At 41.0% G+C, this 24,295-nt stretch overlaps 1 protein-coding gene and 1 long non-coding RNA gene across 14 annotated transcripts in view; one reads left to right on the forward strand and one right to left on the reverse strand.

Moving 5' to 3' along the window:
* LOC119866882 overlaps positions 1-24,295 on the forward strand; it is a 136,049-nt gene that overhangs the window by 105,043 nt on the left and 6,711 nt on the right. For 9 of the 13 annotated variants that reach the window (XR_005381579.1, XR_005381580.1, XR_005381582.1 and 6 more), the window contains 3 exons: positions 17,165-17,262; positions 17,380-17,578; positions 18,281-18,569. This is a non-coding gene — a long non-coding RNA (uncharacterized LOC119866882). Of the gene's footprint in view, positions 1-17,164; positions 17,263-17,379; positions 17,579-17,727; positions 18,570-24,295 lie in introns of those variants that run through there. The other 4 variants (XR_005381576.1, XR_005381575.1, XR_005381573.1 and 1 more) reach the window with 4 other exon arrangements.
* Positions 1,952-19,730, reverse strand: GATM (glycine amidinotransferase). The gene is given in 9 exon segments (NM_001287084.1): positions 1,952-2,978; positions 4,822-4,938; positions 5,822-5,885; positions 7,362-7,526; positions 7,702-7,839; positions 8,856-9,046; positions 10,558-10,753; positions 17,848-18,066; positions 19,583-19,730. Coding segments are annotated over 9 exon segments (1,272 nt in total). The 5' UTR covers positions 19,652-19,730; the 3' UTR covers positions 1,952-2,865.

Raw genomic sequence — 24,295 nt, forward strand, 5'->3', positions numbered from 1 at the left:
TTTTGACTCTGATAAGTCTTTAGCAATCAAGCCTCATTTAACGGTTACCATCAGTGAAGTTAAAAATGGTGTGTTTAAAAAAAAAATGGTGTGTTTTTTATTATTTATTTATTTATATTTATTTTTAATTTTTTTATTTGAGAGAGAGAGAGAGAGAGAGAGGCAGAGACACAGGCAGAGGGAGAGGCAGGCTCCATGCAGGAAGCCCGACGCGGGACTGATCCCGGGTCTCCAGGATCACGCCCCGGGCTGAAGGCAGCACTAAACCCCACCCGGGCTGTCCAAAAATGGCGTGTTTTAAAAATATTTTCCTAATTTCTCAAAAAAAGAAAAAGATCCTATGTATCCAAAAAGTTGGCCAAAAAAAGTCTGTGGTAGTGTATTTTTACATTCTCCCAAACTATTGTGTGGTATTCCTATGTAGAAACAAGTTAACAAACATAGTGATCAGATTCATGTGCCTATTTATCTTTTAAAGATTTTATTTATTTATTTTTAGAGCGAGAAAGTGGCATCACAAAAATCCATGTAAGGAGAGACACTGAAAGGAATGGTCAGTAAGGCCTGACTAATGTCCACTAAAAATAGCACTGCAGAGGTCAGATCAGGGATATATATTAGTACATTGCAGTGATAAGTTAGAAATTAGATAGCAGGAGATTGAGGAGTAAATAAAAGGTGAAAAAATTAAGATTGTAGATGTATTCTTTCTAGAAGCTTAGTTCTTCTGACTTCAGTCAAAAGAACAGTTTTTATTTTGAAATTATTTTAAGTATGACTATTTACTGAGGAGGAAAAAATAACATGCATACATTGTGCAGAGAGACTGGAGTTACAAGAATGATAACTGATACAGCAAGTTCCTGAAGGAAAGATTAGAGTCAGAGGATAGTTTTATGGGTTAGACCTGCTCAGAAGTTTACCTTGTTTTCTGTAGTGGTGAGAGAAGGATCTCTTTGTAGAGGGTCGAGAAGTAAAGACAAGTGATGAGATGAAGGCCTGACTTTTCTCTTTAGAAGCTTAGCTATAAAGTTAAGGAGAGAAAGGACTTCAACCAGAGAATGCAAATGCAGACAATCTGCAGGGGTTTGGAGCAGAAAAGCTGAGGGAGCTGACACTGGACTGCCTTTATTTTCTCAGTGAAAAATGTAATGATAAGATCAGGTAAGAGAACATAGTGAAGGTTTGGAATAGGTGGAGGGGTATGTAATAGAACTGCTGAACAGTATTCAGACCAGGGAATATATATCCTAAGTGTGCACCCATCCACACGATTCTGTGGACTTCTTGAGGATTCAGCCCGAGTATAGAACTGATAAGGTGTTCCTGTGGTGGGCAAAAAAGGACACCAGAATACAATGGAGCTTAAGGTATTGGCATGGACACGGCTAGAGACCTATGGCTCACTTCAAAGCAGGTCTTCCCCACCCTCCAACCCTCCAGATATCTCATGAGTCAAAACATTTAGCATCTTGAGAACAGAGACTCTCTTTGTTTTCTGGGGCCTAGGATTAGTCTCTTAGATTCAGAAAACATTCAGATATTTTTTAATGAATTAATGTACCTAATAAAATTTTGGGGCACCTGGGTGGCTCAGTCAGTTAGGGATCTGACTCCTGCTTTCAGCTCAGGTCATGATCTCAGGGTCGTGGGATCAAGCCCTAAATTGGCTCTGTGCTCTGTGTGGAGTCTGCTTAAGGATTCTTGTTCTCCCTCTTTCTCTGCCCCTCCTCAACGTGCTCTCTCTAAAATAAATAAATCTTTAAAAAAACACAACTAATAAAACCTGACTCTGCTAAACATTTCTGAATACAAGTATTGGGTTTAAATTATTTAGTAGGGATGAATATATTATTTCAGATCATTAGAATTCTGTCCCTAGAGCTACATTCTAGTAATTTACTTATGCTTAAAATAATAAGACTGATGACAAACTCTAACGAAATCCATTCTGTAACATAAAAGTTTATTAGAATAAAAATACACATACAATCCAACATTAAAATTATTTCATGTTGCATATAGGTTTTACCTCCATTAGTTTTTTTTTAAATGCTTTTAAGGTCTGTGCTTTAAATAATTTGCACATCTGTAAACCAAGCTGAGATTATCAAAGATGCAATATATCCATTAGATACTGGACATCAAACTTTAGGCTCAGAATTGAGTTATAACCTATTGCACTAAGTATTTTTGTAAAATTTGGACAGAGAAAAAAGATTAAATCACTTGAAATGAGGTAAGTTGTATGAAAAGGTTTTTAGTAGCAAATATCACCAATGTTGAAATAGGAATATTAAAAACATTTATGGAAAATTCACTTAAAATGTTTGCATAGTCTAGGTTATTTTTTAAAGATGAGAAATTAAAATTTTAAATTCCTCATTAGAAAAAGAGACAATTATCTGGTTCTTTTCAAATCTGTGTACATTTTAAATCTTTCTCTCATTTAGAAAAGAGAAGTGATAGAAACATTCACAAGTCTAGAAAAAAAGGAAAAAATAATGAAGATTAGGACCAACATTTCAAGCTGCCTTTTGGAAAGAAAATTAACAACAGAGGTAGACGGTTAAATATTAGTGGCCAAGTTACTCAAACGACTAATTTTTGTTGCTTCATATTTACCAAATGTTTACACTTGAAGCCAAAGAGTAAATAAATTTAGGAGTAGAGAGTATGACCTAGCACAAGTTATTTCCTTATATCAAAGAAAAGTAATAAAAATAAACCAGGCTTAAGACCCCTGTTAAATATATGATTGTTTAAAGCACTACAGTTCATGCACTTTTTCAAGTGAGAGAATGAACCTTCTCCCTAAGCTTCCTAGATTTATTGGAGCCCAAGCCACCAGCCACCCAGGCCCCCTCAGTCAAAATAGGACTGCAGGGTGCCCCGGCGCCGGACATCACAGGTCCAGCAGTGGAAGCCTCCTCCCAGGGAATTGGCATTACGGATGTTAACCTTGATGGTACTGATACCTGCATCAAAAGAGAGACATGTGTCTGTTAGATGGACTCCCGTGAAGATTTCCTGTAGGAAGTAAGCCAAAAGATGGGTAGGAATCCTGTGTCTCTATTCTCAAGTCTACCTGAACCCCAAACAGTCTTTCAACCATATTGTCACCAATTCTATTTCATCTAACCTATTCCACTGCTGATATAAAATCTTCACCAGAAAGTCAGCAGAGACTGTGAAGTCTGTTTTGTTCTACTGACAATTCACAAGTCCATGAGTTGAATGAGTAGATGTATCTGACAAGATTAACTTTACCACCTTAAGAAAACAGTGGAACTGAACTCATATTTTAATATGCTGGGTTGTAGAATCCTACAGGTACCAAATATATTCAGGCAATTAGTTTAATCTGGCACTATTTTACTGATGTGGTTGTGCTGATGTGCACGGCCCAGTCAACCAGTGGTATTTAGAAAAAAATCTGTTGTGTTCAGCATAAGGGGATTTTAAAAAGGAAATCTATTCTCCTCCCTCAAGGAACTTATTATTTTGAGGGGAAAGATAGCTATAGAGTCACTAAAGAGTCTACTGGGGTAGTCAGGGAAGGAGGCAGCAGGAGCCATCAGAAAAGGCTTTTCTAGAAAATGAGACTGAGCAGGGCTTTGGGAAGTAAGAACAGGGCTTGGAAGGGGTAAGGAGTGGGCTTGGGATAAGGCGTAGACTTTTAAACACAAGTATGCTTCTTGGTAGACAGACATATCTATATTATTCAGATGGCTAGAGACATTTTAATCCTGAATTGGAGAGGTTCTAGTTGCTTGATAAAGTTTGCTTTAACAAATTCCCTGGGTCTAAAATTATAAAATAATATTACAAATCATATATTTGGTTCTTAATAATATTTTAACTTGAGAAACAATAAAATATTAATGGACAAAGAAACTAAGCCCAAGCAGTTGGCTATTTAATGAAAGTCAGAAAAAATGGTGGCAGAGTATTAGAGGTCAAATCATTAAAGAGCTCAATCTAAAACTGACAGGACAATCCTTTTAACTGATACCACATTAAAGAGGGATGTGTTAAGGGGGCAAATAATTTCTTTAGTATACCTGAAATATAAGGCATGAATCAAAACATGACTCATTTTCAACAAGTATATACTGTCTGGCTTTCTTTGACACTTAGGATATGCCAAGTATGTGAAGAGTGATAAACATTTTTCTATATGAGTTAGCCATATGAAAATCCTTTCTTTCAATACTTTTCTCAATAGTGTTAGAATATCTATTTTAAATTTTGAATATCAAGATGAGCAAATTCCCACCCAAGTAAAAACTAATTCTTAGTTCAAAGCTGAAGGATTTACTGACAGCCTCTACTGCTTTTCATGACTTTGTTCACTGTGCTTATCACACACATAAGTCATTTCTGTATCTGTACCCTTATAAGTCCTTTAAAATATGTAATGACAATGAAACTACTTTTAAAGGACCCTCAACAAGTCAATTTCTTATTTGGAGAAAGGCTGAATAATCCATATGCCCATCTACAAAGGGGTAGTTCTTCATACGTGGCCACCGAGAGATTAGGTAAATCATAGAAGATTGACATTTATTGCTAAGGGAGTGTCTGAGGAGCCTGGAATACATCTCCAACCTTTGGGATTATGATTATTAAAAGTAAAAATATTGTGCATCTACAAAATAATAGCTTGGTACCTCTAAAAGGAACAGAAATTGAATTAGATAAACCATACATTAGACCTAGCAAGTAATTTCTTTTTTTTTTTTTCTAGCAGGTAATTTCTTTAGTTCTTCTGGTTTAACACTTTAATGCATGACACCATGTTTCATTTATTGTACATACCCAGTTTTTCAAACATCTTTTGAATTGGGACTTCATTGGCATCCACCATGACACGCTTTTCATCTAGCATTAAGACATTCATGGAAAGCCATTTGGATGACATCCAGAGTGGGTGATCTAAAAATAGCAACAACTGTTAAATCATGTCTACTCTCATTTATGTTTAAGCCTGGATTCCAAAGTGAAGAATGTTAAAGTGACACCTCTATTCTTTCAGTAGTTCACTTTCCCTGTGGATTTTATTTTATTTTTTTTAATTTTTATTTATTTATGATAGTCACACAGAGAGAGAGAGGCAGAGACACAGGCAGAGGGAGAAGCAGGCTCCATGCACCGGGAGCCCGACGTGGGATTCGATCCCGGGTCTCCAGGATCGCGCCCTGGGCCAAAGGCAGGCGCCAAACTGCTGCGCCACCCAGGGATCCCCTCCCTGTGGATTTTATTTTGATCTTTTTAATATATTTTTTTAATTTTTATTTATTTATGATAGTCACACAGAGAGAGAGAGAGAGAGAGAGAGAGAGGAAGAGACATAGACAGAGGGAGAAGCAGGCTCCATGCACTGGGAGCCCGACGTGGGATTCGATCCCGGGTCTCCAGGATCGCGCCCTGGGCCAAAGGCAGGCGCCAAACCACTGCGCCACTCAGGGATCCCTTTATTTTGATCTTAAGACAGTTTATCTATGAATGTTATGACTCAATCTATGCGCATTACACATTCGGATTTCACCTTGTTTTCTTTAAAAAGTCATTTCTTGCTTTGTGATATTGCTTTATACTGATTTTTCCCATCTTCGCACTTTCATTGTCCATGGAAAGAGAGGTTGCAAACATAAGTCCCAGCCTTGTCCTTGTACCTATAGGCCCACATGCTAGTTTACTCCTTCCTGGGAAAACATTTTCTCTAAAGTACTAAAATTTGGGCTGCTATCTATAGATGAAAGATCTTCAATCACTGAAGTACTCATTTTATGCTATGGGTACATAATAGTAAACATACCATCTGGGATGACTGGTATTGGAGGAGTAACTATGGTCCATCCTGCTTTCTTGAAAAGATCAATCTTCAAGACAAAAACAAACAAACAAAAACAAAAAACAAACCCCAAAGACAAAGTTTAAATCTATACATGCTATTATTATCATTCTTAGTCTCTGGTAGCTCTTATGATTAATAATTCTTTTTGAGATGCTGACTTCTCAGCTGCCAAAATAAAGAAATTAAATTTCTAAACATTTGAAATGATTTTGTCTGAATCCTAATTATAAATGTACATAAAATCCCCATACTACCAGGTTAAAGTTTTAAAAAGTAACGGAAATGTTAAAGCTTTTAAAAATATTCTCATGCTTTATTTAGGTTTCAGAGGCCTTAAAATACAAGATACTTTCCTTGACAAATTCACATTAAAGAAAATGAAAATATTTCCTCACTATTTAGTTATAGGGAAACAAAAATATCACTGCATTAAACCCATAGTCCATCCACTTCATAGTCCATCATTTTGTATCTATACCACAACATAAAGATAGATATTAAGGATGGACTTCCCCAGGAACTATAATTGTCCTTAGGGACTTATTATAACCCAGCCATCCCTATGTTCACATACTCACTTAGTACATCAATAAATTATGTTAAAATGAAACATAAGTAAACTTGGTCATTGGGTATAAATATATGGGATAGAAATGAACATGATAAAATAGTCATTTTTAAAAATGACTTCACCCACTGTGAAGGTATTTATTTATTTATCTATTTATTTATTTATCTTATCTTATTTTTTTTTTTTTTTGAGTGGAAAGGTCTGTTTTTAATGAATATCTTTAAAAGCCTTTGCAACAGCAGACACGGCCCAAGGAGGCTTGGAACCACACACTGATGATGACAAAGGGCTCCCTTGCTTCCAGGAGACCCCTAAGGCTGGATTCTTTCTGGTCTCTCTCAGCAGCTGAGCTGTACTGCAGCCTACCAAATAACACAAAATCACTCACCACCCAACTGGAAGTAGGAGGGAGCGAGCAGAAGTAGGAGGCTGCAGGTGATAGGGATAGACCAGCTGCAGTGCAGTGGCTCTGCTCCTCCCTGCAGGGTGGGGCTGGCCAAAGGGGTCCTGACACACTGGAGAGGGAGGAAGATACCCACTACCCAATGGCATCACCCAGCCATGCAGGGATCATTCTATTTGCAATTCAGTTGCTGTGGAGTCTTGGCTGCAAGTTATGGGTTAATATACTCTGTTCGATAAAAACATACACAGACACACAAACTTGAAGCTTTTGAAAGCAGCAAGCAGCAAAGTCAAAGTCTGATGACACTACACTAATTATCATGGCTTCAAGGTACATTTGTGAGTGCTGGACATTTTGTAGTAAATCCACCATAAGCAATCCAATGTTTGATTATCATAATGTTGAGCACTGCTGAATTTGTAATTTATAACCATTAGGAAATATGGAAGTGCTTAAAATAAAAGTGATAATTATTTAAGTTACTAGACTCTATTGCTTTTCCAGAGTCTTAAAAACTCCCTTACCTGATGACACGGTCGGTCAGGGTTGGAAAGCACAAGACCAGGTCCAATGATATTGAAGGTGGCATCAATATGCATTGGATTGGGATCTTTAAAGGAGATGATATGCACTCTGTAGTCTGGAGCAAGATGCCTACGCATCCATTCAATGCCCAGATAGTTTGTAACCTGAAAATGAAAGGATGATAATAATTCTATAAAGATTTGGTTCTATGTTTAGATAACTAAAAATATTTAGGATGAAAATATTTTCAAAAACTAAATAAATACAATTTATAAGTAAATAATACAATAATAAAATATAATAATAAAGCATGGAATTTAAGAGGCAGCTTTTATTGACCTGGCTCCTCTGTGCAAAAATATCTCTTCCAGCTCTAATGAAGTCAGCAGCATCAAAGCATGGCTCAAACTCAGTCGTCACAAATTTTCCCTGAGCAGCCAATTTGTGTCTGTCTTCTACAGAATGGATAGGGTAATTCTAAATGGAACAAGAATGAATACATATCATACATTGGTTCATAAGAAAATTATCTATGGGGCATTAATTACTAAGAAAATTAATTCAACATCATAATTTCCCAAAATAGTACTACCCTGTTTTAGACAAAAACATGTATGGGGGAAGATGTAGGCCCATGCTAACTATGAGACTGACTCAGGACCTTCGTAGGCCCATGCTAACTAAATCAAAATAAGGTGACAACAAAAACCAAAAACCAAAAACTAGGCATGACACCAATTTCTTAATACTTAGTAGCAAAGGTACAGAGGTAGTAATGATTCTGAAAATATTCCATGACCCATACACTGATTTATGTAGCTACTTAGAGTATTGAAAGTCATCAGAATGAAGTCATTCTGTTCTTTTAGAAAAGGAATTTGGCCCTGACCATAAAATGAAATGCCATGCATCCCCCGCCAGATTTGATTTGGTGTGGTGGAATGAATTCATTACTTATTTCTGTCTTTAAACTCTTAAGAAGAAATTTTGATCTTTTGATTCTTCTTATAAATGATCAAATAATAAGTGACCTAACAAAGGACATATACTTTCTTTTATTGTGAATTTGGCCTGTAGACCAGATTGCTTCTCTAGAAGAAAAGAATGGGGTTCAGTTTAGTCACTTTTCTGTTTCTACCAATGAATAGCTGTGTGCCTTTAGGCAAGTCTTCCTCTTTATAAGGGAATGATTGATGCTACTCCCTCAGAGGGTTTTGTGGATAATAAACAGGACTGTTGATGTATAAAAGCCTTTAGCTCAAGACCTAGCACACGGTAAGCACCAGATAAGTGTTAGCTATCACTACTGTAACTCTTATTATCACAATATCATTTACTCTTCGTTTCATCATAAAACAACCATTTTTTTAATGTAGGTGGTGCTCTCAGTTTCTCATATGCATACTAAATACAAGGTATCAGAGAATCTCTATCTCATTCTCTAGATTATTGAGAAGAGTTACTAATAAGCTCATCTACAATTAGGGTCTTACCTGGTCATAAAGCTTGTCACCCATTGTTGGCTTAGGAGCTGTTGTCCACTTGGCGCCACGATGGAAGTAGTCTTTGATAATTGACCGGTATGCACGGTACTCAAAGAAGCGGGCGCGCCATGCCATGGGAGCCTCAATGATCTCATTTCCCACAACTATCAGAATGTCTCGAGGCATCGCACCATATAAACCTATCAGACCAAAAGGTTCCACAAAAATCTCAGTAATGCTAATTTCCAAGACAGAAAAGTCTATAGAATAAGATCCCAGTTTTTCTGGTTAAAAAAATTACAGAAAACCTATAGGAATGTGTATGTATAGACTTAAATGCAAATGGAAAAAAATGGATACATACTAGATTGTTAGCATGATTATTCTGTATGTGTATGGCAAAGCTAGAAAAGAAAGAAAAGAATAGGGGATCCCTGGGTGGCTCAGCGGTTTGGCGCCTGCCTTCGGCTCAGGGAGTGATCCTGGATCATGTCCCGCATGGGGCTCCCTGCATGAAGCCTGCTTCTCCCTCTGCCTGTGTCTCTGCCTCTCTTTCTCTCTGTGTCTCTCATGAATAAATAAATAAAATCTTTAAAAGAAAAAAAAGAAAAAATAATAGAGAAAGAGAGAGAAAGAAAGGGAGAGAGGGAAAGAGAAGGGGAAAGGAAGAAAAGAAATGAAGCCCTACGGACCTTGTTCAAAGAGATCTAGAACCACCAAGTTTTCACATTTTGTAAGCTCCTTTCTTGCTATACAGAAATGGAATTCTTCAGGGAATATCAGTACCACAAGATAAAAATTGGGCCAATGATCATTTCTAGAACTCTAAATTAGAACACTGACCTCAGGCACAAGAACAATCTTGTAGCAATATCAGTTAAAACTAAAATGGGAATGTTTCTGTTCCTCTCTTCTATACTTGAGGAAAACTCATGGAATCCACTGTTTTATAAATAAAATCTTAAAAAAAAAAGATATGGACACCTTAATCATATCAAAAAGAACCCATCTGGGGCAGCCCGGGTGGCTCAGCCATTTAGCGCCGCCGCCTTCAGCCCAGGGTGTGGTCCTGGAGTCTGGGGATTGAGTCTCACATCAGGCTCCCTTCATGGAGCCTGCTTTTCCCTCTGCCTGTGTCTCTGACTCTCTCTGTGTCTCTCATGAATAAATAAATAAAAAATCTTAAAGAAAAAAAAAAAAGAACCAATCTGTTCCTAAGTAATCTCTAAAGTTTTGAAGGATTATTAAAATAAAGGAATCCCTGAGAAATTATCTGAGCTTTCTCCTTACACATTAAGAAAGAAAAATTAAGGGGCGCCTGGGTGGCTCAGTGGTTAAGCGTCTGCCTTTGGCTCAGGTCATGATTCCGGGGTCCTGGGATTGAGTCCTGCATCAGGCTTCCCACAGGGAGTCTGCTTCTCCCTCTGCCTGTGTCTCTGCCTCTCTGTGTCTCTCATGAAGAAACAAAAAGGAAGGAAGGAAGGAAGGAAGGAAGGAAGGAAGGAAGGAAGGAAGGAAGGAAGGAAGGAAGGAAGGAAGGAAGAGGAAGGAAGGAAGAGGAAGGAAGGAAGAGGAAGGAAGGAAGAGGAAGGAAGGAAGAGGAAGGAAGGAAGAGGAAGGAAGGAAGGAAGGAAGGAAGGAAGGAAGGAAGGAAGGAAGGAAGGAAGGAAACATTAAGACACTAGCAGTTTAGGTATACAACATCACTTACCCGTAGACTCAAAATCAGGAGTTTTATACTTCAAAGACCAGTCGATGGGGTCAGGCCTCCTCACTGTCACTCCTTCTGTTTTTAAAATATTGCACATCTCTTCAATTTCAGCAACAGCCTTTTTCAAATGATCTTTGGGAAAATAGTGGCCTCCGTGCTTCTGGTAAAATGGCCAGTACTTTTCATATGTGTTGGCCTAAAAGCAGGAGAAAATAGGCAGAATATTTAATTGGAGAAAAATGCAATTCCTGATAAGGTCATAGGCAATGAACAATGCTTTGTGTAATTTAATAGAAATGAGACTAAGACCATGTCTTGTCTAGTGTTGATCCCTAGCACACAGCATACTGCCTGTCCGGGCAGACACTCAATATTTGCTGAATGAAGAATTCTAAATTTTCTTGATATTTTGAGACCTTTTGCCCCTGTTGCCTGAGATCTCATGCCCTGCCGTTCACAGCATGTCTGCCCTCAGATGAGCTTGACGTCTTCTTGGACCGGTTTTTACAAGCTTCATAGACAAAACAGGACATAGGTATTCTGTTAGACAGTCTCAATGAAATCAAATAACAGAACAAACAAAATAGCATAAGAGGATAAGAGCACATCTGTTACTTAGATCAAACCATGCATCCCAGAATTCTGTCTAGAAAACAGCACTGCAAAGTACTCTGTAGGAAAATAGGACACTGCCCCCTTAAAATTAGGGACATAGTCTCAAACATTCTTTGTTGCTCTTAAAAACCATTATTGATTCTCTCATTCAATAGAATTAGCACTTGGCAAAATTGTGCAGCAGTGCAAGCCTGCCTTTTAGACTTTCTATCCTTCCCTGCAGACATGCCTCCCCTCCCCAGTGTTTCCAAGTTTTCATACTGCTTCAAATCCTTTTATCTTAGAAGAAAGTGATCTGGTGCTGAGTGAAGTAAGTCAGTCGGAGAAGGACAAACATTATATGTTCTCATTCATTTGGGGAATATAAATAATAGTGAAAGGGAATATAAGGGAAGGGAGAAGAAATGGGTGGGAAATATCAGAAAGGGAGACAGAACGTAAAGACTCCTAACTCTGGGAAACGAACTAGGGGTTGTAGAAGGGGAGGAGGGCGGGGGGTGGGAGTGAATGGGTGACGGGCACTGGGGGTTATTCTGTATGTTAGTAAATTGAACACCAATAAAAAATAAATTAAAAAAGAAAAAAGAAAAAAAAAGAAAGTGATCTGGTAAGTGAATTCATGCAATTTTGGCAGTTGAAAAAAAGCTTAACATTTAGGAAGTGTCCAAAGGTCATATGCATTTTAAAAGACAACTGAACCAGTTAAATGCTTTAAAAAGGCTCAATTTGCTAAAAAAGACTGTTGAATTAGGGCAGGCATAACAACTGTAAAATACTGGTTTGCAAAAATAAAAAAATGTAGAAGGATTCTTCCTTCTGATTGTTTTGCATATGCCTAAGTTCTCAATTTAAAGAAATACACTGGGAAATGTAGATGATGTATATGGATATAATTTATCAAGATAGATGAGGTATAGAATTCCAATCAGAAGATCTGAATGCTAAGAAAAAACCTTGGATTTTCAACAAAAAGACTGGCAGAGTGATATATATCTATATATTTTAAGTTTAAAAAACGTTTAAAGCGGGACGCTTGGGTGGCTCAGCAGTTGAGCATCTGCCTTCAGCCTAGGATGTGATCCTGGAGACCAGGGGTCGGGTCTGCATTGGGCTCTCTGCATGGAGCCTGCTTCTCCCTCTGCCTGTGTCTCTGCCTCTCTCTTTGTCTCTCATGAATGAATGAATAAAATCTTAAAAAAAAAAAAGTTTAAAGTTAAAGATTTTATTTATTTATTCATGAGAGACACAGAGAGAAAGAGAGTCAGAGACACAGGCAGAGGGAGAAGCAGGCTCCATGCAGGGAGCCCAATGCGGACCCGACCCCAGGTCTCCAGGATCATGCCCTGGGCCAAAGGCAGGCGCTAAACCGCTGAGCCACCCAGGGATCCCCTAAAGCAGGTATTTAAAAAAATACTGCTTTATATCATTGATTAACTGACTACCAGTTCTTATCATGTCAGGTTTCTACCACAAGTCAGACAATTTCAGGGTAGAAAGAAGGGAACTGGGTAATGAGATATAGTGTGTCTAGATGCCTAGCTCATTAATGTCAAAGACAATGTTTTTTTCCAGATTTTCTGTCTCTGCTTCCATTTCCACCTCAGTCTGATAAATATCAAACATATGGAGGCAGACCTGCCTCTTGTTAGCTCAGTACACAGGTTCACATCAGAAAAGCTGGAGCTGAGCCGGCTGGAAAAGGACTAAGAATCTGATAACTATGTCTTGATAAAGTTGAAAGTCTTCCAAACATGGAAGATGCCGGTGAGGGTATAAAACAGGGGTTGGCAGAGCACCTGGGATTGGTTTGCATCAGGCTCCCTATAGGGAGCCTGCTTCTCCCTCAGCCTATGTCTCTGTCTCTCTCTGTGTGTGTCTCTTACAGATAAACAAATTTTAAAAATCTTTAAAAATAAAAAAATAATAAAAAATTTTGGCAAACTAAAACCCATAGCCAATTTTTTTTTTTTTTTTTTAGTAAATACAAGTTTTATGGAAACACAGACATATTCATTTACATATTGTCTGTAGTTGCTTTTGCACTACAGAGTTGAAAGCTGAGTGGCTGGGACAGAGACCAGTGGTCTGCAAAGTCTGAAATATTTATCTGGCCTTATACAGAAAAAGTTTGCTGATCCCTGTCTAAGTTATTAGTTAGTTGCTTTACTTTTGAAGATCTATAGGAAAACAACTAGCTCAATTTCTGGCCTGTGACAAATATTATCAGTATCAAATTATCAGTATTAATTGACTACTTTTTAAGATCAATCTACTCTTTTTAAGAACAAAAGCATTCCACTGTTTTTTACTCCTAGGAAGTCCGGCAGCAGCCACCAGGAGAGGATAATAATGACTCTTTATATTCCTCTCAGACACATCGTGGTACTACTCATCCATTCATCACTTTCTCCTTCTCATGCCAGGCACATCTCTTACAGTCCACTAAAGGACAAGAAGGCTTTGAAAATTAACACTGGGTTACAACAGATGCACAGCCATGTTGTCTTGCCAGACACATTCCAAAGTATTCTGTGTAACTATGCAGAATGAAGCTTGCTTTGGTAAATATGAACTAAACTTTCCTAGGGGAAGAAAAGCTATTTGAACAAGTGTGAGTTTTCTTGTGCAACCGATACTCTGTCTGGCGAAGGTTGAACAAAGTCCAAATGATCAAGGCACATTACATTTTCCAAGAGATAGTTGGAAATTATTTACACTTCCTTTGTAACTCTGCTAAATGAGTTAGCAATTATTTACCAAGTGTCTGCAAGATAAAAAAAAAAAAAAACACTATATTAAATGCTTAGCACATGATGTTTTTAATAACCTGTTGCAGAGATGTGGCCTCCTAAAAACTTTATAGTCTTTTAGGGCCTAAAATCTTTTGGGGGGGTGCCAAAGGAATTTTAAATACTATCTTTGGAAGGCTAAAAAATATCAATAGAAACTTCTTATTTATCCAGCTTCAAGCTTATAGTACATTAGCCTTGAATGACTTTGTATTTTATAAAAGGTCCTTTCTTAAAAGCTTTAAAGAGATAAAAGCAAAACAAAAAGCATACATTTGGTGGAAAGTATTCATTATGTTTTACAGAATAAAAAGCGACACAGCTTTTAAAAACTGTGCTTCCTAATAACTACATTCCTCACTCCCAGAAAATTTCTCTAGCATTTATATATTCCAGCAAATCTTATGCTCTAATTGCCTATAAGCAGTTTAATACATTATTTTATCTTTCACTGTTCCCAAGCTGATTAATACATCTGTATCATTTTTTTTCTATTAGTCAAGGCCTTACCTTGCAGGGGCCATGCGTGTTCTTTAACTTTCTCTCCCTCATTACCTAGTTTAGTATGTGGCATAAGGCAGAAATAACCAGACAAATGAATGAAATCAATACAGCTAATGCTAGTAGTATCTACAATCATTGCACTTCCAATGTATTTTTGTGATATAAAACTAGATCCATATGGCCAGTAATGAAGTTTGGTTTTATCCTTGGAAAAATTTAGCATGTAACCTTTTACCTTCTTATTTAGTCTTGTTAGGTAGATAGTAGACCTCTTAATATCCTCATTTGAGGCCCAGAAATTGTAGGATCTCACACAAAGTCAAAGAGCTGATTAGCCAAGACTAGTATCAAACTTTTAAATCACATATATAATTCAGTCCTATTCTCCTAACTTCAGCCTGGTACACTTTTCACAAATGACAGAGAACTCGAAATCATATCTGAGAATCATGTCTGTTTCCATAAGATTGCATAGTATAAAAGTCAACACTTTTAGAGACAAGTAAAAGGATAAACCACTGCTTGAATGTGAAACTTAATTCCACCCAATTAAAATGGTTAAGGAATGGGACTTCTTTCCAAGAAAAAAACTTTAAAAAGATCATGCCTTTTTAAAACATGTGGATGATACATAAATTAATCTGTTCATCAAAGTGTCAAATATCAGAACCAGAGGCAGTTTCAGAACAATTAGAAGTTATTACTTTTTCTATTACCCTGCCTTCAAGTTCTAATTAAAGAGTCATTTTCTTCAAGAAGACTTCCTAACTATCCAGCATTTGGTCATTGCTTTTTCCTTTACTCTTCGGGCATTCAATTCAACTGCCAGTTAGTTGGCATAAAACACTTAGCTTTAGTCTTTCTTACTATATGAATATCTTATCTCTCTCTCTCTCTCTTTTTTGAAAAGGTTTTATTAATTTACTCATGAGAGATAACAGAGAGAGAAAGGCAGAGACATAGGCAGAGGGAAAAGCAGGCTCCATGCAGGGAGCCTGATGTGGGACTCGATCCTGGGACTCCAGGATCATGCCCTGGGCTGAAGGCAGACACTCAACCAACCACTGAGCCACCCAGATATCCCATATCTTATCTCTCTAAATAGAAAGCAAGTTCTTTTGCGCTGATACCCCTGGAGCTCTAGTACAAGGTAGCCAACATTTATGATGATGATGATAATGATGTAATGGAATTTATTTCCTTAATCCATGTTACAAATAAAAATGTAAATATTCAGGAAGAATTAAATTCCTTGAAAAAGTATTTGTAACCCCTTATTTAATGGAAACTCAGGCTGTATCTGCAATGAGGTTGGCACTCTCTTATGCAGGATACAACCCGAACATCAAACCACAGAGGCCCCTCCTTAGAAATATTACAGATAAAGAACATTAGGAGTTTTTAGAAGAGAGATATTACTTGTTGCCAGGGAAACCCTGGGAGGCTTTGCGGAAGGTACCATCAGGGCTCCGTGGTGGTAAGAGGGGTAGGTTTAAACTACAGACAAGAGAGGTACACGAATATAGGTGGAAGGGTCCTGAGTGGGAGCAAAGGCATAAGCATTGTTTGGGGAACAGTGAGTAATCTAGTTTGGCTGCTTATATGGTTATCCTATAAAGTCTGCTGAAAGTCAAGGCAAATACTAGAGTTGAGAGGTACCCAAATAGGAATGGACATCTGCTAACCTGCCATACTAACACACTTCTAAGATGAGCCAATGATTGAAATGGGGAGTCCTGGAAAGGCACACATGACCCAGATTGTGAATGATCTTGAATACCATGAGAACTTTATCTGAAGTAGTCGCAGGGGAGGGGACATGTAGAAGATTGGGAAATAGAGGAATGATAGGAGCAGGATGAGCAAGGTGATCCAATTTTGGTTTAAAAAAGCACTCTTGGGGGATTCTTGGGTGGCTCAGTGGCTTGGCGCCTGCCTTTGGCCCAGGGCATGATCCTGGAGTCCCGGGATCAAGTCCTACATCGGGCTTCCTACGTGGAGCCTGCTTCTCTCTCTTTTTTTTTTTTTAAAGATTTATTTATTTATTCATTCAGAGAGAGAGCGAAGAGAGAGGCAGAGGCACAGGCAGAGGGAGAAGCAGGCTCCATGCAGGAAGCCCGATGTGGGGCTCAATCCCGGGTCTCCAGGATCACACCCCGGGCTGCAGGCGGCGCTAAACCGCTGCACCACCGGGGCTGCCCCTGGAGCCTGCTTCTCCCTCTGCCTGTGTCTCTGCCTCTCTCTCTCTCTGTGTGTCTCTCATGAATAAATATATAAAATCTTAAAAAAATAAAATAAAAAAGCACTCTTGGGGGCAGCCCGGGTAGCTCAGCAGTTTGGTGCTGCCTTCAGCCCAGGGCCTGATCCTGGAGACCAGGGATTGAGTCCCGCGTTGGGCTCCCTGCATGGAGCCTGCTTCTCCCTCTGCCTGTGTCTCTGCCTCTCTCGCTCTCTCTGTGTCTCTCATGAATAAATAAATAAAATATTTTTAAAAATAAAAATTAAAAAAAATTTTTTTAAAAAAAGCACTCTCGGGACGCCTGGGTAGCTTAGTGGCTCAGTGTGTGATCCTGGGTCTGGGATCGAGTCCCCCATCATGCTCTTTGCAGGGACCCTGCTTCTCTCTCTGTCTATGTCTCTGCCTCTCTGTGTGTGTTTCTCATGAATAAATAAATAAAACCTTTTTTTTTTTTTTAAAGGACTCTCATAGAAGCTGGAAGGTGGTTCAGAGAGAAGAGCAAATGAGAGAGAACAATGGGGGCTTAGCAATAGCCCAGGCAGTGGATGAGATCCTGAGGTAAGGCAGCAGCAGAGGGATGGAGGCAAGACTGCCTTTGACAGAGGACTTGTTAGATCTTGGAGAATGGATATAGAGGATGTGACTGAAATCAAAGATGATTCCTTGATGTTTCAGCTGAAGTAAACAGGAATGCCAAAATGATGTGCCAGGTTTGAGGTCCCACAGCAATACCCACCAAGGAGTTCAACATGTTGATCTGGAGAGAGATCTGAACCCTCATGGAGGTGGGAGCAGAAGCTGTGAGAAGAACTAAGAGAAAAGGGCCAAAGTGAAATTCTGCTGAACCCGAACATCACAGACAGTGAAGGAAGAGGTGAGGAATAGTGAAAGAACTAACATCCCCAGATAAGGTGCTAGAATCTGAGTTGTTTGGAGTAAGTTGTTGTAAAAAAGGAGTTGTTTGTGTAAATTAGTATAAAACACCACAGAGATTTCAAGTAAGACAATTAAAATCACCACTAGATTTCGGAGGTCTGGAGTGAGCTACAATGAAAGCAGTTATAGAGGAAAATGGGAGCAAAAGCCAGCCTACAGAAGGTGAGGAGTGAAACCCCGTCAGACCTGCAAATACCCTTGCTTTACCTTCACCTCCACAGTGAACGGTGGAACACAGGCGTTTTCTGCTCTGCCCACTATCACTTCCTCTAAGGGGTCCCATTCATTGTAAGAGGAGACAGGGCAGTCCTTGGGCAGAGGATCAGTGGCCTTATCGTCAGCTGCACAGGAATTCCGGGAGGAAGCAGTAGCTGCCTGGGTGCTCTGGAAAGTTCGCTGCACCCATCCTGTTAAGGTTCTTCCAAGCTTCCAAGAACAACAAAAAAAGATTATTTTACAGTCCTACAAAGTACTTGTGGGGAGGAGGAGGTACAGGTGGAGAGAAACCCAACATAACATAGACATTTACAATCCTTTAGAAGAATGTAAATCAAGATGTTAGTAAGTAAGTGGGTAGTGGGGCTATAGTTTTACCTTCTTGTTTTTTTTTTATAAATTACCTTGTCTATATGTTCATTAGCTAGCTTGTTAAAGCTCCTCAGAAGATTTTGTCCCCAGTGACCACCTCCATTTATATCTCAGAATGGTTTTCTACAATCAAGTTTTAATCAAGCTTTAAGCAACCCTTCCATGGATGATGGATCATCCTGTTCCTAGAAAACCACAGAACGCTGCTCCATATCTCCCTGCCAAGTCCAGCTGGAGGAAGAAGCCTCCTTTCCTTTTCAGTATTAAAAGTCACCAAAAAAAAAAAAAAAAAAGTTACCAATATTAGACTTTTTTTCCCCAAATAAAAATGTAGATGCATATGTAAAGATTCTTATCTTTCAGAATAATCAGCTTCAAACTAAAAATTCTGCATTGCTAACACACACTTCACACTCTTTGGCACTCCAATTCTGAGAGTGACCAAGTGCCATCTGCTCCATTTTACAGATGGTCCATGGTATCCTGGCCAAGACAGGATTAACCCAAGTACAAATGTAAACAACAGAAAAGAGAACTAAGGACTTCAGAAAAGCCTTTTGAAAATCCAGGGTCTATAAAATCTACAACAGGGAGAGTCCCTCACTCACAGGGCAAACTTCAAACACCACCCACACCTCACACCCTACACCCTACACCCTAGCCCCGCGCCCAATCTTCATCCTACTCTGTTAAATGCCTTGGGAAGGAGGCAGGAGCGGAGCCAGGGTAGGGACCAGAGCGAGAAGGCGAGTGACAGGTGTTCTGGAAGCAGTTGTGAGAGGGAGCCAGGCTGCCCGGCTATTCCTGTCCCAGGAGCCAGGGAGGGTCTGCACGCTATCTAGGCGAGCGGGAAGTGGGGCCCGGCACAAAGTGCGGGACGGCCTCAACTCGCTCCGACTCCTCTCTCGACTCAGGGCCCGTGTCACCCTTGGAGTGGGCCTGCTTGCTCCCTCGCCGTCTGACTCCCACTTTGCCTCCCCGCTCGCGCATCACACCCCACGCATTTCCCTGAAGGCTCCCCAACTCTATGCCCACCCCTGCATCGAATCCCAAGAATTCCATCCCTGAATTAAGAAGTGTCACTCGTCGCCCCACACCCTTCCCCCGCCCGAGGCCTCCTGGAGCGAGTCGGGGTCGGGCCGGGAGGGCGGCGCCCCCTGCACCGACGGCGGGAGGCGCGGAGAGCGGCGGCGCCCACGGGGTGCGGCCCCACTGCACGGCCGCTCCCCCCGGGGTACCGCGGCGCCCGGGGCAGCCGGCAGAGGCTCCCGAAGCCGGGCTTCCCGGGGGGCAGAGGGGCTCTGTCGGGCACGCGGGCCGGGGAGGGCGAGGGAAGGCGAGGCGGCGCACGCACCCGAGAGCCGATGTAGTGCACCGCTTCGGCGCCGCGGCTCCCGCCGCGCAGACACCGCACCCGCAGCATCGCCCCGCGCCCGGCTTGTCCTCGAGCGGAATGTTCCCGGCGCTCCGCGGCGTCCGCCCGAGCCTCCCGGGAGCGCGTCGGCAGGCGTGTGGCGGTGCGCGGCCCCGGCCTTTTGTAGCCTGCCCCGCCCCGCCGCCTCCCGCGCGCCCCATTGGCTGCCGGGAGCAGGTGGCGCGGCCGGGGAGCGCGGGCTGGCGCGCCCGCCGCCCCGAGCTGGGGACCGCGAGCCGACTGCGGGGGTTAGCGCGTCCGCGCGCCCGCCGGCCTCTGCTGGCGAGCCCAGCCCGCGTGGGCCGAGGAGGCCGCCAGTGCGTCGGGTCGCGAGGAGGAGCGCGCGACTTGACCGAGTAACCTGACCAGGACGCTAAGCGCACTCTGTTGGACGACACAGGTGAAGCCTAAGTGCCCTCGCAGGTTGAAGTCGTCTGTATGCACGGACTCAGTCCCCTCGTTTTGCAATGAACGAAACCACGTAAAGCTTGGACGGCTTCTTAGGGCAACGCGAGGTTTGCGATCAGAGAAGCCTACGTCTGGAATTCAGCTTATCAGCTCCCCGGGGTGCTGCACTTTGCACCCACTAGCCTGGCCGGTGTTTGGGGGGATAACTAGACGTTTCAAATAGTCGTTGACCATGTGCTCCGGCTTGAGAATCTCGGCCATGCCATAGAGACACAGAAGTGGGCCAGAAATAAGGGAGGACTACAGACTCGTCTCCCCTTCCGTTCCATACATTTAAATTTTTGTTTCGGTTTGATTAGGATACATTTATTAGAAAAGGAGTTTCCCTAACGGTGCAAAAGGAGAGAACTCAGTTTAACCTTTAAGTACCTAGCAGGAGAGGAGACAGAGAGATTTGAGTATTTCGTTTTGTGCCTACAAAAAATTTTTTTTCATGATACAGATGATAAATTATGTATGTACAGTAAATAAGTATCCATAGTCAACACAAGTTCAAAACCAGCCACCGGCCCCTGGGATTGAGAAAACGGCTGGGTGACACCCCCTCGCACACTGCCCATCAGGAGGGAGCGTGATGGCAGGTGTACTACACGCGTGGCAGCGGCCGGTGTCTTCGTGATCAGTGCAGCAGGCAACAGGGACAAGGCGCTGGGGACGCGCCTGTGCTGGGGAACCTGGTGGGGCGGTGGCGGGAGGGTGCTGGGGCCCGGGCGGCCCCGTGGCTACAATGTTGGGGCCTCAAAGTCAAATCAGGAAGGGTTCTTGGCTGTTGCAGAAGAATCACTGACCAACTACCTACAAAATATGTAATTATTTTTAATGAGCTGTCTTTTTAATTCTGGTGTCTCAGACTTGTGTTCCAAAGTTTGCTGGTAGAAGGCACCAGACAAGCAGGATGCCATGGTAAAAGGAGCCCTGGAGAGGGAATTGGGAAAACTGGGTGCTAGTCTTGACTCTATTATAGACTACTATGTGTCTTCTTGTGTCTTCTTATCCTCAAAGGAAGAACAGTTGCATTTATTGTCCCTAGCACACAGGGTCGTGGAGGGGCCAAAAGGAAAGATTGTACATGTGAAAGTAGGGTGGCACTAAGAGCTATATGAATATGAGGTAATATCTCACCAGCTCTAACAATAAGAAGGCCTCCAAATGTGATAATAGGGTGAAAGGAGTCAATAAATCCAGGACCATATCTTAGCTCTGCTACTAACTTGCTTTGTGACCTGGAATCAAAATCCTCCTCCTTTTTAGTGAAGGCATCACACTTCTAGTGAAAGCTTTGGCAAGTCTCTAATATTTCTCAAAATTTAGAAAGTATCTCTCCCAAGAATTAAGTGCAGTCACCTCTAAGGTCTAATTTTCTAATGGTCTTATGGTAGCCAGAAATGTACTCCTCCTCAATAAAGGAATTTAAGAGTACAGTAAGTACACCTAACAAATGGTATTGACATTACTCTATAACATTTCTGAGATCTGAGGATACCCTCACATCATTCATTAAAGACACTTCTAATTTTGCAGATGTAAGAATTGGAAGTGCCTGGAAATAAATGAAGCCAGGATGTCATTAAATTTTACATAAAGAGAGGCTCATAGCCACAGAACATACACTTACCTCCTGGGATCCAGGGAGAGTGTGTGAATAGAGCCACCCAAACCAGAAGTGGAATAGGCTGTGAACTCTTACCTTCTTCTCCCTCATTGGCAATAGGTTAGTGTAACACCAATAACTTTGATCAAACCAATAATTTTAGGATCTTGGTGGTCTCATAATTAATGGTTAGGCATATTCATGTCGAATAGTAGTATACTCTTGTAGGTTAATCTAGGGGCATAATTTAGAGTCATGTGGGGGTAAAAGTACAAGGGATAGAAAACTCAACAGAAGTATGACAAATTATTCCATTTTCTAATTTCTCCCTCATCACTGTTGCTTTGGGGACATGCCCAACTCTACCTGGTTTTACCCAACAAAGTACAGAGTTTGTGAAATGTGTCCTGAGATTAAAAAACCCCAAAAAGCTAGTAAAGTCTTTGGGTCAACACAATGAACAACAAAAAAGCCTACTGTAAGAATTAATTATCTCACCATCATGGTTTGATGTCAGAATCTGTGCATAGGAAGCAATCGTAATGTGTTCCTAGAGCTTAAGAGATACAGATACTCTGTGAACACACACACACACAGTGGATGAAATTAGCTACCTTCAGAAGTCATCTGTTCTAGGAGATATTTGTATTTGTAGTTTAAGGGGCAGGATACCTCTCAAATTAAATCAGAAAAATATGAGATTACTCAAATTCAAGCAAGTGACTATAGTATGTTCTCATGACTAGAATGTAATTAAAGAAAGATACAACTTTTAAAAAGTATTATTTGGGGACACCTGTCTGGCTTAGACAGTAGAGGATGTGACTCTTGATCTTGATGTTATGAGTTTGAGCCCCACATTAGGTTTAGAGATTACTTTAAAAACTTTTTTTTTTAGAGGGGGAAAGGGGAGAGGAAGAGAGAGAATCTTGTTCCACCTCACAACCCTGAGATCATGACCTGACCCCAAATCAAGAGCCAGATGCTCAACCAACTGAGCCACCTAGGCGCCCTCCCCCCCCAAAAAAACCCCACTTTTTTAAGTTAAGAAAAGTATTATTTGGATTGCATTAATAAAATGTCTCTGGGGAAAATTAAAAATAAATAAAATGTGTCTGGAAGGATACATAAGACAGTGATTACAGAAGTTGCGCCTGGGGCAAGGATGCAAGTGGGTGACTGTGGCACAGGGGCAAGAGGGAGATTTTTCACTGCATACCGTATTGTACTTTTAAATTTTGAACAATTTAATGAATTGCCTATTAAGCAAATAAATATTTAGAAGACTGCATTTTATAGAGGTATGATTGTCAAAATGGAGTTTTACAAAAGGAAGCCAGAGTGCACAATTTGTAAGAATCTATTCATCCAATTCTAAGGATGGAATCTGAATATTCTGGTCCCTGAAAAGGTGATACTTACTGAGGAAAAGAATAATTTCATGGATTTTGATGGAATATCCTTCTAGAATATTCACCTCCTCTACCTTCTGAGTTCGCTGAGCAACCTTATCATTTCTGGAAACCTTGCCATGGGAAGAGGGTTCACAACGTCAGGTGGAGCACAAATGAAAGAGCTGGAAAGGTGGAGTCCTCCCTGTAAACTTTTACATCACTATTCTAGCTTTTTCTTCAGAGCCTGGTGATTTGGGTGGGTGTAGCTCAATCCTTGCTCTCTGAGTATATTCCCCTTCTTAATGTTCTCCCTTTCCTGTCTGCCTAGTCAATTGTGGGTAAACTGATGAAATTCTGTTTCTGGACCTGAAATTCTGTGAGACTGACTCACTCTCACAATACCGTGTTCTCCTAACTCTTGGCATCTGTCATACTGCCCTAAAATTGCCTGCTTATCTTTTTGTCTCTTGCTGGGCCAGTGACTTCAGAAGGCCCGGGAGCCTGTTTTACCCGCTGCTATATTCTGGACACAGTGCCTCAAACAATTTCAGTGAAGGAGATGCCATTCTGGAAGCCCAGAACTGAATAAGCGGACCTCTGTCTTTGCTGCCTGTCTGTGGTCTTTGATTTCAACATCCTTTATGTCTCTGGATATCCTCTCACATAACTTTGACTCTCCCCACTATTCAGATGATTTCTAGTAGTTCTAGCACCACTTTCTGTCCTGGGTGCCTGACCTACATTTTCAAGTACCTGCAGGTCAGAATGTTAGCCTAGGGGCTTGATACCAGTTTTCTGCTATACATGGTGCAAGACACTCCTCTTCACCCAGCCTGGGATTTTTCCTCTGAAATTAAAGACACTGGTCACTAGGTAATCTTTGTGGTCCCTTCCAGCTCTAAAAATGCTGTGTTTCTATGCTGGGATTTTGTCAGCACCTCAAATTCAGTCTGCCTGCAGTGGAACTCACACCAACCCTTCCTCCTCTCTCCTAGAAAGAGTTCTATCCTTTCCTAATCATTTAGGCTTGAAACTCTCTAGATATCTTTGCCTCCTCCCTCTACTCTAGTTGTCCATCTCCCCTGAGTTGCAAAGTCTTTTGAAAGCAGCTTCTGCACAGTCTTCTTACAGAGCCTTTTAGGATTTGTATTGTCAACATCTGGGTCATTACTGGGCAACATGTCTCAGAGGTGGATTCTT

The sequence above is a fragment of the Canis lupus genome, chromosome 30, assembly GCF_011100685.1.
Source record: "Canis lupus familiaris isolate Mischka breed German Shepherd chromosome 30, alternate assembly UU_Cfam_GSD_1.0, whole genome shotgun sequence".
In the NCBI taxonomy this organism is placed as follows: domain Eukaryota; kingdom Metazoa; phylum Chordata; class Mammalia; order Carnivora; family Canidae; genus Canis; species Canis lupus.